At 29.9% G+C, this 19,155-nt stretch overlaps 3 protein-coding genes across 3 annotated transcripts; 1 reads left to right on the plus strand and 2 right to left on the minus strand.

The window, feature by feature from the left end:
* Positions 1–7,245: 7,245 nt before the first annotated feature.
* On the plus strand, positions 7,246–10,037 carry LOC129747547 (DNA-directed RNA polymerase III subunit RPC7). The gene is made up of 3 exons (XM_055741822.1): positions 7,246–7,499; positions 7,554–7,682; positions 7,740–10,037. Exons 1-3 carry the CDS (start codon positions 7,347–7,349, stop codon positions 8,118–8,120), a joined length of 663 nt encoding a protein of 220 aa, XP_055597797.1. The 5' UTR covers positions 7,246–7,346; the 3' UTR covers positions 8,121–10,037.
* On the minus strand, positions 8,136–11,733 carry LOC129747546 (exocyst complex component 1). The gene is made up of 4 exons (XM_055741821.1): positions 10,829–11,733; positions 9,491–10,614; positions 8,921–9,431; positions 8,136–8,860 (listed from the first exon to the last, which is right to left on the minus strand). The coding sequence occupies exons 1-4, from the start codon at positions 11,528–11,530 to the stop codon at positions 8,513–8,515; spliced, it is 2,685 nt and encodes an 894-aa protein (XP_055597796.1). The 5' UTR covers positions 11,531–11,733; the 3' UTR covers positions 8,136–8,512.
* Positions 11,734–13,150: 1,417 nt separating this feature from the next.
* Positions 13,151–15,002, minus strand: LOC129747488 (uncharacterized). Its single transcript, XM_055741736.1, has 3 exons — positions 14,840–15,002; positions 14,525–14,691; positions 13,151–13,333 (listed from the first exon to the last, which is right to left on the minus strand). Exons 1-3 carry the CDS (start codon positions 14,889–14,891, stop codon positions 13,277–13,279), a joined length of 276 nt encoding a protein of 91 aa, XP_055597711.1. The 5' UTR covers positions 14,892–15,002; the 3' UTR covers positions 13,151–13,276.
* Positions 15,003–19,155: the final 4,153 nt, after the last annotated feature.

The following is a 19,155-nucleotide window of genomic DNA, read 5'->3' on the forward strand; positions in this document are numbered from 1 at the left end:
TAAAAAAATTACAAAAATTACAAAAATGACAAAAAATTACAAAAATTACAAAAATTACAAAAATTACAAAAATTACAAAAATTACAAAAATTACAAAAATTACAAAAATTACAAAAATTACAAAGATTACAAAAATTACAAAAATTACAAAAATTACAAAAATTACAAAAATTACCAAAATTACAAAAATTACAAAAATTACTTAAATTACAAAAATTACAAAAATTACAAAAATTACAAAAATCACAAAATTACAAAAATCACAAAAATTACAAAAATTACAAAAATTACAAAAATTACAAAAATTACAAAAATTACAAAAATTACAAAAATTACAAAAATTACAAAAATTACAGAAATTACAAAAATTACAAAAATTACAAAAATTACAAAAGTAACAAAAATTACAAAAATTACAAAAATGACAAAAATTACAAAAATTACAAAAATTACAAAAATTACAAAAATTACAAAAAATAACAAAAATTACAAAAAATAGAAAAATTACAAAAATTACAAAAATTACAAAAATTACAAAATTACAAAAATTACAAAAATTACAAAAATAACAAAAATTACAAAAATTACAAAAATTACAAAGGTAACAAAAATTACAAAAATTACAAAAATTACAAAAATTACAAAATTTACAAAAATTAAAAATTACAAAAATTACAAAAATTACAAAAATTACAAAAATTACAAAAATTACAAAAATTACAAAAATTACAAAAATTACAAAAATTACAAAAATTACAAAAATTACAAAAATTACAAAAAATACAAAAATTACAAAAATTACAAAAATTACAAAAATTACAAAAAATTACAAAAATTACAAAAATTACAAAAATAACAATAATTAAAAAAATTACAAAAATTACAAAAATTACAAAAATTACAAAAATTACAAAAATTACAAAAATTACAAAAATTACAAAAATTACAAATTACAAAAATTACAAAAATTACAAAAATTAGAAAAATTACAAAAATTACAAAAATAACAATAATTAAAAAAATTACAAAAATTACAAAAAATACAAAAATTACAAAAATTACAAAAATTACAAAAATTACAAAAATTACAAAAATTACAAAAATTACAAAAATTACAAAAATTACAAAAATTACAAAAATTACAAAATTTACAAAAATTACAAAAATTACACAAATTACAATAATTACAAAAATCACAAAAATTACAAAAATTACAAAAATGACAAAAATTACAAAAATTAAAAAATTACAAAAATTACAAAAATTACAAAAATAACAAAAATTACAAAAATTACAAAAATTACAAAAATTACAAAAATTACAAAAATTACAAAAATTACAAAAATTACAAAAATACAAAAATTACAAAAATTACAAAAATTACAAAAATTACAAAAATTACAAAAATTAAAAAAATACAAAATAAAAATTACAAAAATTACAAAATTACAAAAATTACAAAAATTACAAAAATTACAAAAATTACAAAAATTACAAAAATTACAAAAATTACAAAAATTACAAAAAATTACAAAAATTACAAAAATTACAAAAATTACAAAAATTACAAAAATTACAAAAATTACAAAAATTACAAAAATTACAAAAATTACAAAAATTACAAAAATTACAAAAATTACAAAAATTACAAAAATTACAAAAAATTACAAAAATTACAAAAATTACAAAAATTACAAAAATTACAAAAATTACAAAAATTACAAAAATTACAAAAATTACAAAAATTACAAAAATTACAAAAATTACAAAAATTACAAAAATTACAAAAATTACAAAAATTACAAAAATTACAAAAATTACAAAAATTACAAAAATTACAAAAATTACAAAAATTACAAAAATTACAAAAATGACAAAAATTACAAAAATTACAAAAATAACATAAATTACATAAATTACAAAAATTACGAAAATTACAAAAATTACAAAAATCACAAAAATTACAAAAATTACAAATATGTCAAAAATTACAAAAATTACAAAAATTACAAAAATTACAAAAATTACAAAAATTACAAAAATTACAAAAATTACAAAAATTACAAAAAATACAAAAAATACAAAAATTACAAAAATTACAAAAATTACAAAAATTACAAAAATTACAAAAATTACAAAAATGACATAAACTACAAAAATAACGAAAATTAAAAAAATTACGAAAATAACAAAAATTACAAAAATTACAAAAATTACAAAAATTACAAAAATTACAAAAATTACAAAAATTACAAAAATTACAAAAATTACAAAAATTACAAAAATTACAAAAATTACAAAAATTACAAAAATTACAAAAATTACAAAAATTACAAAAATTACAAAAATTACAAAAATTACAAAAATTACATAAATTACAAAAATGACAAAAATTACAAAAATTACAAAAATTACAAAAATTACAAAAATTACAAAAATTACAAAAATTACAAAAATTACAAAAATTACAAAAATTACAAAAATTACAAAAATTACAAAAATTACAAAAATTACAAAAATTACAAAAATTACAAAAATTACAAAAATTACAAAAATTACAAAAATTACAAAAAATTACAAAAATTACAAAAATTACAAAAATTACAAAAATTACAAAAATTACAAAAATTACAAAAATTACAAAAATTACAAAAATTACAAAAATTACAAAAATTACAAAAATTACAAAAATTACAAAAATTACAAAAATTACAAAAATTACAAAAATTACAAAAATTACAAAAATAACAAAAATTACAAAAATTACAAAAATTACAAAAATTACAAAAATTACAAAAAATACAAAAATTACAAAAATTACAAAAATAACAAAAATTACAAAAATTACAAAAATTACAAAAATTACAAAAATTACAAAAATTACAAAAATGACAAAAATGACAAAAATTACAAAAATTACAAAAATTACAAAAATTACAAAAATTACAAAAATTACAAAAATTACAAAAATTACAAAAATTACAAAAATTACAAAAATTACAAAAATTACAAAAATTACAAAAATTACAAAAATTACAAAAATTACAAAAATTACAAAAATTACAAAAATTACAAAAAATTACAAAAATTACAAAAATTACAAAAATTACAAAAATTACAAAAATTACAAAAATTACAAAAATTACAAAAATTACAAAAATTACAAAAATTACAAAAATTACAAAAATTACAAAAATTACAAAAATTACAAAAATTACAAAAATTACAAAAATTACAAAAATTACAAAAATTACAAAAATTACAAAAATTTCAAAAATTACAAAAATTACAAAAATTACAAAAATTACAAAAAATACAAAAAATACAAAAATTACAAAAATCACAAAAATTATAAAAATTATAAATCACAAAAATGACAAAAATTACAAAAATAACAAAAATTACAAAAATTACAAAAATAACAAAAATTACAAAAATTACAAAAACTACAAAAATTACAACAATTACAAAAATGACAAAAATCACAAAAATTAAATAACAATTATAAAATTTCAAAAATTTCAAAATCTATAAAAAATACAAAAATAACAAAAATTACAAAAATTATAAAAATTACAAAAATTACAAAAATTACAATAATTACAAAAATGTCAAAAATGTCAAAAATGTCAAAAATGTCAAAAATGTCAAAAATGTCAGAAATGTCAAAAATGTCAAAAATGTCAAAAATGTCAAAAATGTCAAAAATGTCAAAAATGTCAAAAATGTCAAAAATGTCAAAAATGTCAAAAATGTCAAAAATGTCAAAAATGTCAAAAATTTCAAAAATGTCAAAAATGTCAAAAATGTCAAAAATGTCAAAAATGTCAAAAATGTCAAAAATGTCAAAAATGTCAAAAATATCAAAAATGTCAAAAAATGTTAAAAATGTCAAAAATGTCAAAAATGTCAAAAATGTCAAAAATGTCAAAAATGTCAAAAATGTCAAAAATGTCAAAAATGTCAAAAATGTCAAAAATGTCAAAAATGTCAAAAATGTCAAAAATGTTAAAAAAAATGTCAAAAATGACAAATATGACAAAAATGTCAGAAATGTAAAAAAAAATGACAAAAATGACAAAAATGTCAAAAATGTCAAAAATGTCAAAAATATCAAAAATGTCAAAAATGTCAAAAATGTCAAAAATGTCAAAAATGTCAAAAATGTCAAATATGTCAAAAATGTCAAAAATGTTAAAAAAAATTGTCAAAAATGACAAAAATGACAAAAATGTCAGAAATGTAAAAAAAAAATGACAAAAATGACAAAAATGTCAAAAATGTAGAAAATGTCAAAAATGTCAAAAATGGTTAAAACGCAAAAACGTAAAAAATGTCAAAAATATCAAAAATTTCAAAAATTTCAAAAATTTCAAAAATTTCAAAAATTTCAAAAATTTCAAAAATTTCAAAAATTTCAAAAATTTCAAAAATTTCAAAAATTTCAAAAATTTCAAAAATTTCAAAAATTTCAAAAATTTCAAAAATTTCAAAAATTTCAAAAATTTCAAAAATTTCAAAAATTTCAAAAATTTCAAAAATTTCAAAAATTTCAAAAATTTCAAAAATTTCAAAAATTTTAAAAATTTTAAAAATTTCAAAAATGTTAAAAATGTTGAAAATGTTCAAAATGTTAAAAAGTCGAAAAATTAAGAAATTTTAAATACTGTCAAAAATGTCAAAAATGTCAAAAATGTCAAAAATGTCAAAAAATGTCAAAAATGTCAAAAATGTCAAAAATGTCAAAAATGTCAAAAATGACAAAAATGTCAAAAATGTCAAAAATGTAAAAAAAAAATGTCAAAAATGAAAAAAAAATGTCAAAAATGACAAAAATGACAAAAATGTCAAAAATGTAAAAACAAATGACAAAAATGACAAAATGTCAAAAATGTAGAAAATGTCAAAAATGTCAAAAATGGTTAAAACGCAAAAACGTAAAAAATGTCAAAAATTTCAAAAATTTCAAAAATTTCAAAAATGTTAAAAAATGTTGAAAATGTTAAAAATGTTAAAAAGTCAAAAAATTAAGAAATTTTAAATACTGTCAAAAATGTCAAAAATGTCAAAAATGTCAAAAATGTCAAAAATGTCAAAAATGTCAAAAATGTCAAAAATGTCAAAAATGTCAAAAATGTCACAAATGTCATAAATGGTAAAAACGTCAAAAATGTCAAAAATGTAAAAAAATGTCAAAACTGTCAAAAATATCAAAAGTGTCAAAATGTCAAAAATGTCAAAACATTGAGAAATTTAAAAAATGTCAAAAAACTCAAAAATGTCAAAAATGTCAAAAATGTCAAAAATGTAGAAAATGTCAAAAATGTAGAAAATGTCAAAAATGTCAAAAATGTCAAAAATGGTTAAAACGTCCAAAATGTCAAAAATGTCAAAAATGTCAAGAATTTCAATAATGTCAAAAATGCTAAAAATGTCAAAAATGTCAAAAAAGTCAAAAAATTCAGAAATTTTAAATAATGTCCGAAATGTCTAATATGTCAAAAATGTCAAAACTATCAAAAATGTCAAAAATGTCAAAAATGTCAAAAATGTCAAAAATGTCAAAAATGTCAAAAATGTCAAAAATGTCAAAAATGTCAAAAATGTCAAAAATGTCAAAAATGTCAAAAATGTCAAAAATGTCAAAAATGTCAAAAATGTCAAAAATGTCAAAAATGTCAAAAATGTCAAAAATGTCAAAAATGTCAAAAATGTCAAAAATGTCAAAAATGTCAAAAATGTCAAAAATGTCAAAAATGTCAAAAATGTCAAAAATGTCAAAAATGTCAAAAATGTCAAAAATGTCAAAAATGTCAAAAATGTCAAAAATGTCAAAAATGTCAAAAATTGCAAAAATGTCAAAAATGTCAAAAATGTCAAAAATGTCAAAAATGTCAAAAATGTCAAAAATGTCAAAAATGTCAAAAATGTCAAAAATGTCAAAAATGTCAAAAAATGTCAAAAATGTCAAAAATGTCAAAAATGTCAAAAATGTCAAAATGTCAAAAATGTCAAAAATGTCAAAAATGTCAAAAATGTCAAAAATGTCAAAAATGTCAAAAATGTCAAAAATGTCAAAAATGTCAAAAATGTCAAAAATGTCAAAAATGTCAAAAATGTCAAAAATGTCAAAAATGTCAAAAATGTCAAAAATGTCAAAAATGTCAAAAATGTCAAAAATGTCAAAAATGTCAAAAATGTCAAAAATGTCAAAAATGACAAAAATGTCAAAAATGTCAAAAATGACAAAAATGTCAAAAATGTCAAAAATGTCAAAAATGTCAAAAATGTCAAAAATGTCAAAAATTTCAAAAATGTCAAAATTGTCAAAATTGTCAAAAATGTCAAAAATGTCAAAAATTTCAAAAATGTCAAAAATGTCAAAAATGTCAAAAATGTCAAAAATGTCAAAATTGTCAAAAATGTCAAAAATGTCAAAAATGTAAAAAATGTCAAAAATGTCAAAAATGTCAAAAATGTCAAAAATGTCAAAAATGTCAAAAATGTCAAAAATGTCAAAAATGTCAAAATTGTCAAAAATGTCAAAAATTTCACAATTGTCAAAAAGGCCGAAAAATCCAAAAAAAGGCAAAAATGTCAAAAATAACAAAAATATCAAATGTGTCAAAAATGTCAAAAATGGTTAAAACGTCAAAAATGTCAAAAATGTAAAAGATGTCAAAATTGTCAAAAATGTCAAAAATGTCAAAAATGTCAAAAATGTCAAAAATGACATAAATGACAAAAATGACAAAAATGACAAAGATAACAAAGATTCAAAAAAGATTCCTTCAGAAAAAGGAGAAAAAGTCAAAATAAAAAAAAGAACAATGATGAATTCGAAAATGACGCAAATTAATTTCTTGAAACAAATTCACGGTGATTTCTCTTCTTAAATGTTTAAATAATTTAAAAAAAAATAAAATATTTGCTTTTTTAATTTTTATATAAACTTCACATGTTATGAATAACACCCAACTTGAACTCACAAATTCATTATTTTCATTTGATCATTTGTTATTCGAATCCTTATTTGTTGATACAGATTACAATCCTGAAATACTTGAATATTTATAGTATCCAAATATGCATGAAAGTTAGATTTTTCCAATTAAGGAACAATGAGTAAAATGTATTCGCACTGAACACATTCTTCGAAAATGAGTATTTAATAATCAGCGTGAAATCGTTTTGCTGGGTCTTTTTTTTAACAAAATGACCCGGTAAAAGTTTGTTTTGATTTTAAATCCAGCGCATGCCGGCATAAATTGCGGAAATCTTTTTTCCGTTTCTAGTTCTTAATACATCTTGTTAAGTGTTTTGCTTTTTAGAAAATATCTGCAACGATGGCTGGTCGCGGACGTGGCAAACCAGCGGTAACCCTGACTCAGGAGCAGCTCCAATCGATGGGGGTAACTCGAACCGAAATGCAGAACGTTTCTGCTGCGGCTCCACCCCCGTTGTATCCTATTCTTCAATCAAAACCGGTTCCACTTGAGGTATATAAATCGATTTTAGTTTTCGGAGAAATCAATTGTTTATTTCCTTTTCAGTCTAACCCGGACCGCGATTACAAAATCCTTTGGAAGGAAGATTTTATTTCATACCTTCGAGAATCGCCGTACTACACGACGACAAAGTGCTCGAAGGGTCCAGTTGAAAGATACACCGATAAAGTCATTGTAAGGAGTAATCTGAAATCACATTAAATTTTAGCCTAATTTAATATATGTTTTTAGAACGTTTTAGAAAACGATCCAAAACGGAAACAAGACGGGGACTTTATTTGGAGTATGCTCCCAGCTGAACTGAAGCCGTCATTCAAGCGCAGTAAGGGTGGAGCGACGAATGGGGAAAGTAAGGGTTCGAAACGGTCTAAAACGGTGGACATCAATGCCAAATTGAGTGCACTAGAGAAGAAGGAAACTTTCAGTGATGAAACGGAAGTGAAGAAGGAGAAAGCCAACGATTCTGACGAAGAGAACGAGGATGATGAACAGGAAGAGGATATGGTCGATGAGGAGATGGACGACGAAAACGATTATGGCAACAACTATTTTGACAATGGTGAGGCATACAACGAAGAGGATGACAATCTGGATGATGGACCGGTGTATTGAAAGTAATTTAGTCGCTTTAATAGTTACTATTTATTTAGCATCGCATTAACTTTATCATATACAATTCTATTACTAAATAGTAAGCAAAATGATTGATAGACTTTGCGTTTGCTGTCTCTATTCTCGTTGAATTTTCTACAACAGTTTTGTAAGCACTATATCTTATAAAGTGGGTGTGTAAATATAACAATATAATAATAATATTAGCAAGGTGCAACAAAATATGTTTTGAGTGAACAGTCACTAAAAAAAGGACCCGATGGGCTGGACATAAATTTGGAATAATTTGTTTCGATATTAGGCTGTTGTCCAAACTAAAACCTTATATGATGAGTAAAATCAACAGTATCATTGGTGATCACTAAGCTCAAATTGCGCTACAAATCAAGCAACTAATGCGATCGCGCAATCTCGGAGAAGAAGTCCAAAATGTCTTTGATCGTAAAGTCCAGCGTAATCATTGCCCCGGCGTAACATCGTTGGATCCACAGCTCTAGCGAATTGTACTGGGCGATAAATTCTTCCTGCATGGCGCGCCAAACCACTTGCAGCAGATTTTCCTCGTCGCACAAATGCTTCTCGACCTTTTTGTAGAGCTGTTCCAAACCTTTCTTCACCTCTCGGGCTGGATATTGAGCGATAACCTTTCGTAGTTCCTGCTTAGAGTACGCCATCTGGTAGCTGATTTCGGTTTCCTTCACGCCTTGTTGCACTTTTTGTTGAACTCCCTCGAAGAATTGCTGGAATATAAGATATATTATTAAAGGGTTGAAAAAGAAAAATAATTTGAGGCTACAAACATTCAACTTCTCCAAAGGTCTTCCGAAATACTTGGTGACGTATGCCTTCAGCGCATCGTTGTACCTAACTTTGGCATCCTTCTTCAACTGTTCCAGCACGCCCACCTTGAGCTGCGACAATAGCGAATGCATTCGATGGTAGTTTTCCATCTTGACCACCTGTTGTGGAGTTTTCGCATGTTCCATAGCGTGGGCCGGAATGTACTCGAAGATGGAAGACACCAGTTTGAGGTACCACTTGTCCAGATCGTTTCGCCGTTCGGTTTTTTTGAAAATTGCTTCGGCAGTAACAGCAAACTCTTCGAAATTTTCCACATAGGGCAGCAGACCACACTTGGACCGTTTCGGAACTTTGGCCTCTTGAATCGATTGCAGCTGGAGGTTCATAAACTTGTCGAAATTTCGCTTAACGTGAACTAGCGCCGAAGCAAAGGTCATACTGAGAAAAGATTGAGCATCCTGAGCCGACATTACGTGTTGCGTGAGACGAACAAGAACGTATAAGGAATAACTGAAAAATATTAAACTGTTATAAAATTGTCAAAACAAGATCCGAATTCAGAAACTTACTAACTGTCCAACTTTTCATAACTCAGAATAAAGCTGTTAAGTTCCTGTTCCAGATTGCTGAACAACTCCCCCATCATTCGTCGAACTTCTTCGTTAATTTGTCGATCCAAGCGTTTTTGGGGAATCGCCAGTGCCGTGTCCCTTTCATCACGTTCTGGAACATTCGAAGCCATCTCGAGCGTTGTCTGAGTATTTTTGCCCGTCGGACTGATCACATCGAGTTGGAAGAAGGCAATACAGAAGTGCTGCTCGCTCAATGCCACCGGTTCCAGTTCAGCCAAGACTTTTTCCAAAATGGAATCAAACATTTGGCGCTCGGAAGGTTCCGCTCCTTGTCCCCATTGATCCCGATTGATTCCAATTATTCCGTAAGGTTGAGGCGAAGGTTTGCTACTTTGTTGGCCCAATTTCAACTTATTGCTCATCGAGCTGCTGTTTAAATCTTCCCTGGAACCAAATCGCTTAACAGATATTGATTGCTTGGCCATATCGAAAAAGTTTCGTATATCTCGATCGTAAACTTTACTCAACGAGCTGGTGTACACTTTCACCAAAGCATCATAAGCCTTTCGATCCATTGCCTTCATCCAGTGCATTAGTTCGGCATAGGCAGACAGTTCTTTGTGCACTGAATTGTGCTTTGGAAGCGATAAATCGTTCGAATGAGGACTTTGTGAGTCTCCCAAGTTACCCAAATGGATAAACAAATTATTCAAATGTCGGCTAACGGTTTGTGAGAACTTTGCTTTCCATTTTTCGAATCTTTTGCGTTGATCCTGGACAGCAGTCAGTCGAAGCAAGGCCGGGTCAATGTCGCTGTTCATGGCCGTCTGCAGCGCTTTACCGGCAGCAATGGCCGCTGGTAAACCTTTCGGAGTCAAATCGGTATCTGTTAGCGCAATCTGGTGCACGTGGGGCAAATCCAACTGGGTTACGACTTTCTCCAATTCCTGCAGCAGCTTAACGTTGTTTGTGTTAGCGATTTCAATCATTTGGTTTTTCTCGCCCATTTTCTCCATGGTATCGCGAATGTGACACAAGATCTCGTCGTAATCATCCAGGCGCTTCTCGACCTTCTCGGCTTCCGTTATTGCGGCTTCTATTTGTTCCATCAGGGCTTCGACCTAAAATCAGACATCAGTTGAATTTAAATTTGACTAATTAAAAGATGAAAGTATCTTAAAGTAATCGCAAACCAAGTTTGTGAATTTTGAATGAAGAAACGAAATGTAGACTTAGTTTTTTTTAAAAGTAAACCTGAATCCATCTGACATTTTTAAAAGAAATTTTTATCTCAGTGTAGATTTAGAAAATTATGATGGGGTTTCAACATCATACCTGCTTTTCCGAAGCCAACACGCTCTGGATGTTGGCCCCATCCAGTTCCTGCAAATTCTTCCCCAACTGTTCCATAAACATTTCGGCATTGCTGATGGCATAGTCGCATTCGCCAATCAGTTTACTCAAATTGGTTTCCTCCTTTTCGGTAAGGGCATGAAAGTCTTCACTTTCCACCTCATCCAGATCGTCATCTTCCTCATTCCCTCCATTGCCTGCTCCTCGGGAACCAACCGTGCTAAACTTGCCATCCACCACCGCCTTTTCCGGGGATCGTTCCGTGAGCCAAGCCTTCGGCACATTTTTGAACAACGGACCGGATTCTCCTACCGTTGTGTGTTTTTGTATCTGCTTCCACAAGACCGTGATAAAATTTTGCCTTTCGTGCAGATTGGCCGAAAACCAACGGTAAACCTTCTCCAGTGCCAAATCGAACTCGTGCGTTTCGGGTGACTCATTTCGGCCATCCACCCCCTTCACCTCTTCCAGCGTCCAGGAGCGCTTCTTTTTCCAGACGCCCTTGTCGTACTGTTTGACCTGGCAAATGGACACCACAATCCGAGGTTTCGTCGTGGCTACAATGCACAGGTACGAGGTTTTCTTTTTCTTTAACAGCTTGCTTACATTGCACACGCACAGAATCCGTTCCTCCAGGGCGTCGAATACCTCCGACTGGAGGAGATACTTCACACCGGCTGCCATTTCCGGTATTTTCGTTGTTATTGGCTCCGGTTTCAGGAAAACTCCTTCGAATTCTAGTAGCTTAGGTCCTAAGCAATTGAGGGAAACACATTACCGACGGAAAATGGTACACAAATTGCACAAAATCATAAAAATTATAGAAATTTTGGTATTTATGGGATGTTTTTGTTGACATCCAATTTTCACGTTTTGACAGTCGTACACGCTGATTTGTGGTTAATGATTTTTGCTTTAAAACAAAATTAAATGCCCAGTTAAAAAAACTGTCAAACGCTGTAAAATTTTCGAGCAGTTTAATTTCAACGATTAACCACTCGAATTAAAAAAAACTCGAAATTTATGACACTCCAAATTTCTTATTCAAAATGCGTTCCTCTGTTATGGAATATTTATTGTTATTTTGTTTGTTAATTAAACGTCATAGTTGAAGGTTAGAGCACTGATCACACACACATGACACTTAGAACAAAATTTCATTCAAATTTTGTCTAAAAGCCTGCTACCATCGACATTACGCGGCAGCAATTTGAGCATAAAAATTTGACTCAATAGCATGGACTCCAACCTGTTCAGTCCGTTCGAGTAGTCTGAACTGATCGATATTTATCAGATGTCTGGTTTAATTTACCAGCCGGGCTACAACATCGATCGAAGCGCCTTTGGTATCGACATTGCTCATTAATTTTTCGAGCAGCCAAAAATCGAAATCGAATGTCCAGTCAGTGTTATAGAGAATTCGTTTTCGTGTGGTGGTGCACCGGGGCACTACCGGTAGTGCACTTTTTGCTGTTTTCATGCTCGTTTTCACGATGAGTAGTCCACTGGTAGTGCACCATAAAGTGGACGGTGGAACACTCTGAAAATATTCGGTGTTGCTTGCGCTCTCACCAATACTATTATGAATTTTGAGCACGTGCTTCCCGATGTAAACAAATATCAGCTGGTTGGTTTATTTACTATACCGCAAAAAATTGCGTTCGAGCTGTTTTTTTATCTTTATTATCCCGAAGAACGGAAACTTGTTCCGGATTTAATACCAGTGCCGTTTCCAACAGAGGCGGAGAATTTCACCTGGATGGCACGTTCCAAAGCAAACAACGCTCCCAAGAAGAAATGTGCCCAGAAGGCTTGCTGCAATCGGTTCCAGGAGATGCCGAAAAAGAGCAGCAAATCCGAGTGCAAAAAGGCCAACCCAAAGATCTGGTTTTAAAAGATGGTTTATTTAAAAGATGATGATCAACTAAAGTATATTTAATTTCCATTTTCGAAGTCAAACGAAAACAAATACCAGCTGGAATGGATTTTTGACAGCTTGATGTTTTCTGTTGACACTGCCGATCACGCACACCAACAAAGATGGGGGCAAAACTCGATTCATGCTCGTTTTCAGCGTGGATGGTGCAACACTTTCGGTGGTGAAAACGAATACGGTATTAGTCAGTGCAAAATCTGAGTTTTGCACCAGATGTACATTTAAACATGAAGAATCTCAAGGTATACTTTACTTAAAATTGATGATTTTGGCACTTGCATCCCTCTGATCTTGAGGGCCTCAATTAAAAAAAACAGAAAAATATTATCGCAAGGACATTTCGAAACCCAAAATAGAACACAACCATCCATGTTTGTTTCGTTTAATACGCGTTAATTTTGTTTACAGCATCCCAATCAATGTTTCAGTAACTGCAAATTTTATCACCTTTCTACTCGAGGCTTTTCAAACCTTCTCTCACCACCGCGTTTGATTTAATGGAGGCTCTTTGGTGGGTTCTTGTTCAGGTAGATCAAACCGGTTTCTCTAGCCTGTGAAAATAGTAAAAATCATAATTAGTTGGTAAAATTGTTGTTCATTCAAATTATAATCTCAGGCATCTTCAATTAAAAATACTGAACCTATGTTTAATAATAATATCTGTTATAGAGTACGAACCTATGCTGACATTTTTTTAAAATGCCTGAAAGCGATTACAAAAAGCTTTAAAATTTATCTTTTCCCGAGCTGAATTCAAATGTTTTCTATCTTGAGATTCAAGAGTTTCGTTTGTAACTAGTTTTAAAAAAACTCGTTTAATACATTCGTAGCCAAGCGTTACCCATTACAAAACAAAGCGAACTGTAAAAATCCAAAACATCAACTCGGAGAAATCGTTGTGACTTTAAATTCCGGCTTGAGAACATGTTAAGATATTTGTGAAAATAAAGGTTGAAATCAATAATCAACTTTATCGAAGACTGCCAATAATTTTAACTTCTGAGAGAAAAGTTAAGAATTTCTATTTGTTTGTTTGTTAACATCTTGAAAACATCCTTTAGTAATGTCAGAAATAGTTATACTTTTTTCGATTACATTTTCTAAGAATTGTGTAATTTTCATTTCATCTTCTAAATTAACTATCTAGGGCAGGCATATAAAACTCGCTCGCGTGCCGCATACAACTTTTTAAGGGGCCTGGCGGCCGCAGTCGAAATTAGTTGAAAAATTTAACACACTATGTGAAGTGTGGAGAAACATGAAAATCTGAGGTGCCTTTTTTAAATTTCTGAGCATTTAATAAGTTGAATGCGGGCCTCAATCCCTTGATCTATGCACAATCTTAGTTCTTGATTGAATGAAAAATAATCAATAGGTTTAAAATCCTAAATTCGAATTAAGAACACCCTAAATATTCCAAAATACTTCCGAACCATTCTACGAAGTCCTCTGATAGATTTTTAGGTGAAAATACGAAAACGGTATTATGCATTTTCGATATTCAATTTTATTGTAAATTTTGTTTGTTATTCTAAATGAAATTTATATCGTAAGATTTATAATTATTTTTAAAATAAAAGTTGAATAACACAGGATAATCGAATACCAGTAGGTACCTCTTATGAAATAAACAACGAATGCACCAATCAACAAATTCATGCGCATTTTCCTTGCAATTGAATAGGACGCTACCCAAGTCAAGGTCATCTACAACTACCTCAAAACCTTTCCCTCTAACTTACCACAGAGACGGTAATGCCGAAGATTACAATTCCGGCAGCCAGCACGGCGTTGTAGACACGATTCTTGCGGGCGTGCTGCTCGAAGAAATCACCTTCCGGCACCGGCATATCGTTCATGGTGAACACCCGGAAGTTGTGAGCATGGTAATCCCGGGACAGAACCGCCGCTGAAAAAGAACCAAAATAAAAGGAGAATCAGAACCAGGTTGTTTCATCACTGCATCGACAGGGTTATGTAATTAGTCCCTCCTGGATAGGAGTTAACCAAATTGATATATCCTCGATAATTGGATCCCTCAAATTCAAAGCACTTACTATTGCGGACGGCCAGGTTCGTCAGGTTAGCCAAGGGACGCACTGCCTGCATGATTTCGAATCAAGAATATCCGATTGGACCGGAACCGATGGAAATTTAACGCGACTCGGGTGGAAAAGTTGAACCAAAATGATCCGGATTCGCAAAATGCAAAAGTTTGACAGCCCTCTCGTGATTCGACCAAGATGAACACATACTGCTCGAATCGAGGGAAATAGTCGAGCAGTCTTCGATCAACATCCATAGACAAACGGGGAAAAAATGGTGAATGGAAATTTTGTGATGGTTAAAAGTTTGAGGGAAACTTCTTATCCGCAAAACAAAATAAAATATGAACCAAACAATTGTTCGTTGACAACAACTAAATTTTAGTGATTTACATGATAATTTAAATTTTGTTAATCACATAATTTGTATTGATGGGAACGAAATGTTGATTAAAACATTTTGCTCATTCAATCAATGATCTACCTCAATATACAGGAATCCTGTAATCCTGTACTTCTTAAAATGACGCTTTTCAAATGTTTACAATACTATAAGCACAGAGAACCTAAAAGCTGTCAAAGATTCTGCTTACTTACTGAATATAAAGGTGTGCATAAGTTAAGGCGCAAAACGGTATATCGCCTATATTTATGCAATATTAGCAGAGCTTCTTACTTTCCGTATGGAACCAGTAGGTCGTTTAACTAAATTATTCAGGTTACACAAGAACTCACAAAAACATAAGGTGTGCTGAATTTACTGCAGTAAAAATCATGATTTAGACATAAATATTAAAGTTGTATTTTTCACTTAAAGTAAATTGATGAAAGCAAATGGTCCCTGTTTTGCTAATTTTCCTGATGATCTGCTTCAATAAATTTACAGGGTATTGAAGAGGATAAAATAAATCATATTCATGAAAACTTAATTTGGTGTTTAAAATTAATTTATTACCAAATTCATCGGAATATGTAAGATATTTTCCAGCAGTGCTTTGTTACTGCGATAGGCTAGCCTATTATAACAACGCACTCTGTCTGAATTGTGGCGCTTGGGATCAGAGGGGTGCAAGAGTGGTGCAAGTGCCTAAATGATATAGTTTCGTTCGACAAAACGCCCAAAACGCGCTTCAAAGTTGTCAAGGTGCTCGATTTCTCATTTATTTTTCGAATTCGAGCAGTTTAAATTCAATCAAAAAAGTGTTCAAAAAATTAAAAAAAATCTGCATTAGATGTATGTACATTGAAACATGAAGACCCGAATAGAAAAACATTATGAAAACACCATGAATTTCATTTTCACTCTACTGTGGATTTTATGGTTGACACCATGAATATTACGATACATGAAACCATGATTTCACTGTTAAACTCATTGTTTTCAACCATGGTATTCATGGTTTTGGCCAAAATTACCATGAAAAAAGGGGGTTGTTAAGCAACTTAACAATGAAAAAATCAACTTTTTCCCATACATTTGGAAACACAAAACGATGAAAATTATTGTGTTTACAGCTTCCAATTTTCTCAACCACACTATGAAGTTCACTGTTATCCCTTAAATTTTTATCGTTCAAAGATTATGAACATCAATGTTGATTCATAGTTTATCAAGAATGTCGGGACCATGAAATTACATGGTTTTATTTGATGTTTTCATTGGTTTTTTTTGTTTATATTTTCTCTCAAAATGAAAAAATACTTGTTTTATTCGTTTGCTTCTTTTATTCAAATTATGGATTGTTTTTCATGCACTACAACACACTACAACACATTTTCACACCTAAATAAATGTTTCTGTGGGAATTCCGTGGGAGTTTAAAATTCACTAGTCCGAGTACGAGTCACGTACTTTCCGGCTGACATCCGGATCGGCCTCCAGCAGGATTCTGTAACAACCTATTTGCCACAACCTCGTAAGTTTTCCCTGAAAAAAAGTGTTATGAGATCCGAGGAAGATGAATCGATTAACTGATAAAACTTACCATTTTAACGTATACGATATAGCAATTGCTATATTGATTGGATGCTTTGGACGATTTTTTTTTCAACACCGAACACGCGCCATCAAAAATGAAAGTTTTCGATTTGACAGCAAGAAATACACGCTCATTTTAAAATCCCATTTACTGGATTAGATAAACAATGAATTATTATGTTTCTACCGTATTATTCACAGTTATTGTCATAATCATGGCGATTTCACCATCATATACAAATTATACTTCTAAAAAAGATCTTAACTTTACATTGAAATTCATTGTTAGAATAAATACCATTGTTTAATTATTGTATCACCATGGTCTTGGCTATTCGGGGAATCATTAGGTATATTTAACTCAAAATTGATGATTCTAAAACTTGCACCCCTCCTGAGGGCCTCGAATTATGATCTTTTCCAAAAGATTGCAAGCTTTATGCAATATTTGGACCATTCTAATGTATTTATCCAATGAACAAAAGGTGAATAAATAAAGGCGCAAAACGTACCATCAGGTATGCCGCCTTAATTTATGTAAAATTACCAGTGCTCCTGACTATTTGAAATAAAACTGTTGTGTGCTGGACAGCTAAATCAAAAATAATCCAAAGCTTTAAAAAAGCTGCTGGTTTTCACAGAAAAAGACACGCTGCCGCAATTGCGCCAGACTAAAACTGTGCAAGAATATTCCCCGGTGAAAGATTATTAGAATGATCTTCGAACTTTTTAAGGGTACATGTTCTGTTTTTCGGTGGAGAAATGGGCATTCTCTTCTTTTTTTAAATTTTACCAAATCTCCCCTTTTTTTGTTGAAAACCATTTGATCAGAAAAACCAAAGTATGATGAAAAACTACGAAAGGAATACAGCTTTACAACAAATTACTTTTCAATTTGTTTTCATTAAAATGCATTTTTGGTCATAATAAAATGAGCGCCTTTGAGTATGCAAATCATAATCAATATGTACACAATTTAGGTAAAATGCTTATATGCGCATAACGCTCAAATTATGACTGTAAAGAAAATGTACGCGTCGATAAAAAAAAACTCATTTCAAAATGGATTGTTTCATAATATTTTTTTTTTCTGTGGTTTGTCAGCATAACATCTAATTACTGCTATCTCTTCGAATAATCCAACTTTTTCCCAACCTCAACAAATCGACAGTTTTGCATACCATCCGGGCGCAAAGTTCGATAATTATATCAAGGGACTGAAAGAGAAGCGAATTTCCGAACTGACATTTTAGTACCACACTGACGTTTTGGTACCAAAATGCTATTGAAATCGAATGGGAACTGACGTTTTGGTTCCAAAAAGTCGGTACGGTCCGTTTGTATGTGCGTTTGACAGTTGCTTCAGTCCTTTGAATTATATGGATCTTGTATCAAACTGATGGCTGGAATAACGCGGGAGCTCAGAAAACCGGAGCTCGGATAAGTGGAGTTCTACTGTATAGGGGGGAATAAGGATACTTGATCCCCGGGGATACTTGATTCCTTAGCTATATCTCGAAACTGGAATGTCTTACAAAGATCAAATGTTCTAGAAAAATTGACCAAAATGAGCAAAATAACAATGCTTGTAGTTTAAAAAATTTTAACAAAATAATTGTTTGAGCAATTGAACTTTGTTTGAAAATTTCACAAAATGTAACATGAAGATCTTTTTTCATCAGTTTAAAATGTTCCTTACATGGAAAACTATGAAAAAAAAATATTTGGTCCAATGTATCAATCGTTCGAGCGTTAAATGAACTTCATAATGCCATATTTTCAAAGCAATGGAAAAATCTCAACTTTTTTCAGAAAAAGTTTTCTAAAATGTTGATTATGGGTACAATTGATCCCCTAGAGTTGGGTACAATTTGATCCCCCTTCCAAACGGCATATTCTTCTTCTAAATTGATCGTCTGCAATCATGATTACGAAATTACTAATATTTATCCAAAAACTAATATTTATCAAACAATTGTCTGAAGAAAAGAGCAAAAATAATTAATTTTCTCTTAATTATAAAAAATAGCGCCTTTAAGTATGCAATGTTTTTGGCGTTGAGACAAAGTTATAGAATTTTCTTCTTATGTCTGCTATAAATTGTGAAATGAGAACAAACATGACCAAAATAGTCAATTAACATTCTATCTTGAGGTTTTGTTTGATTTTTATACAAGGATTAGGGCTTCCTGAATAAAAGATCAAGTCTCCTTCAATAGGGGATCAAGTCTCCCCTAACTTCAGAAAAATCGCAATTTTTTTACTCCCACGAAAATGCTTCTAGTTCATCAACGGGTTCAAGTATCGATCTAATTTTTGGAGCATAGAAACTTGAAGTTACAAGCTGTCC

The sequence above is a fragment of the Uranotaenia lowii genome, chromosome 2 (genome assembly GCF_029784155.1).
Source record: "Uranotaenia lowii strain MFRU-FL chromosome 2, ASM2978415v1, whole genome shotgun sequence".
In the NCBI taxonomy this organism is placed as follows: domain Eukaryota; kingdom Metazoa; phylum Arthropoda; class Insecta; order Diptera; family Culicidae; genus Uranotaenia; species Uranotaenia lowii.

Excerpts from the sequence above, each read along its gene's own strand:
- LOC129747547 (XM_055741822.1), top strand. The coding sequence starts at position 7,347 with ATGGCTGGTCGCGGACGTGGCAAACCAGCGGTAACCCTGACTCAGGAG. Across the intron at positions 7,500-7,553 it reads CAAAACCGGTTCCACTTGAG|TCTAACCCGGACCGCGATTA; the intron begins GTATATAAATCG and ends TTTCCTTTTCAG. Across the intron at positions 7,683-7,739 it reads GATACACCGATAAAGTCATT|AACGTTTTAGAAAACGATCC; the intron begins GTAAGGAGTAAT and ends ATATGTTTTTAG.
- LOC129747546 (XM_055741821.1), bottom strand. The coding sequence starts at position 11,530 with ATGGCAGCCGGTGTGAAGTATCTCCTCCAGTCGGAGGTATTCGACGCC. Across the intron at positions 10,615-10,828 it reads TGTTGGCTTCGGAAAAGCAG|GTCGAAGCCCTGATGGAACA; the intron begins GTATGATGTTGA and ends GTCTGATTTTAG. Across the intron at positions 9,432-9,490 it reads TATGAAAAGTTGGACAGTTA|TTATTCCTTATACGTTCTTG; the intron begins GTAAGTTTCTGA and ends AATATTTTTCAG.
- LOC129747488 (XM_055741736.1), bottom strand. The coding sequence starts at position 14,891 with ATGCAGGCAGTGCGTCCCTTGGCTAACCTGACGAACCTGGCCGTCCGC. Across the intron at positions 14,692-14,839 it reads GAACCTGGCCGTCCGCAATA|CGGCGGTTCTGTCCCGGGAT; the intron begins GTAAGTGCTTTG and ends GTTCTTTTTCAG. Across the intron at positions 13,334-14,524 it reads TCGGCATTACCGTCTCTGTG|GCTAGAGAAACCGGTTTGAT; the intron begins GTAAGTTAGAGG and ends CTATTTTCACAG.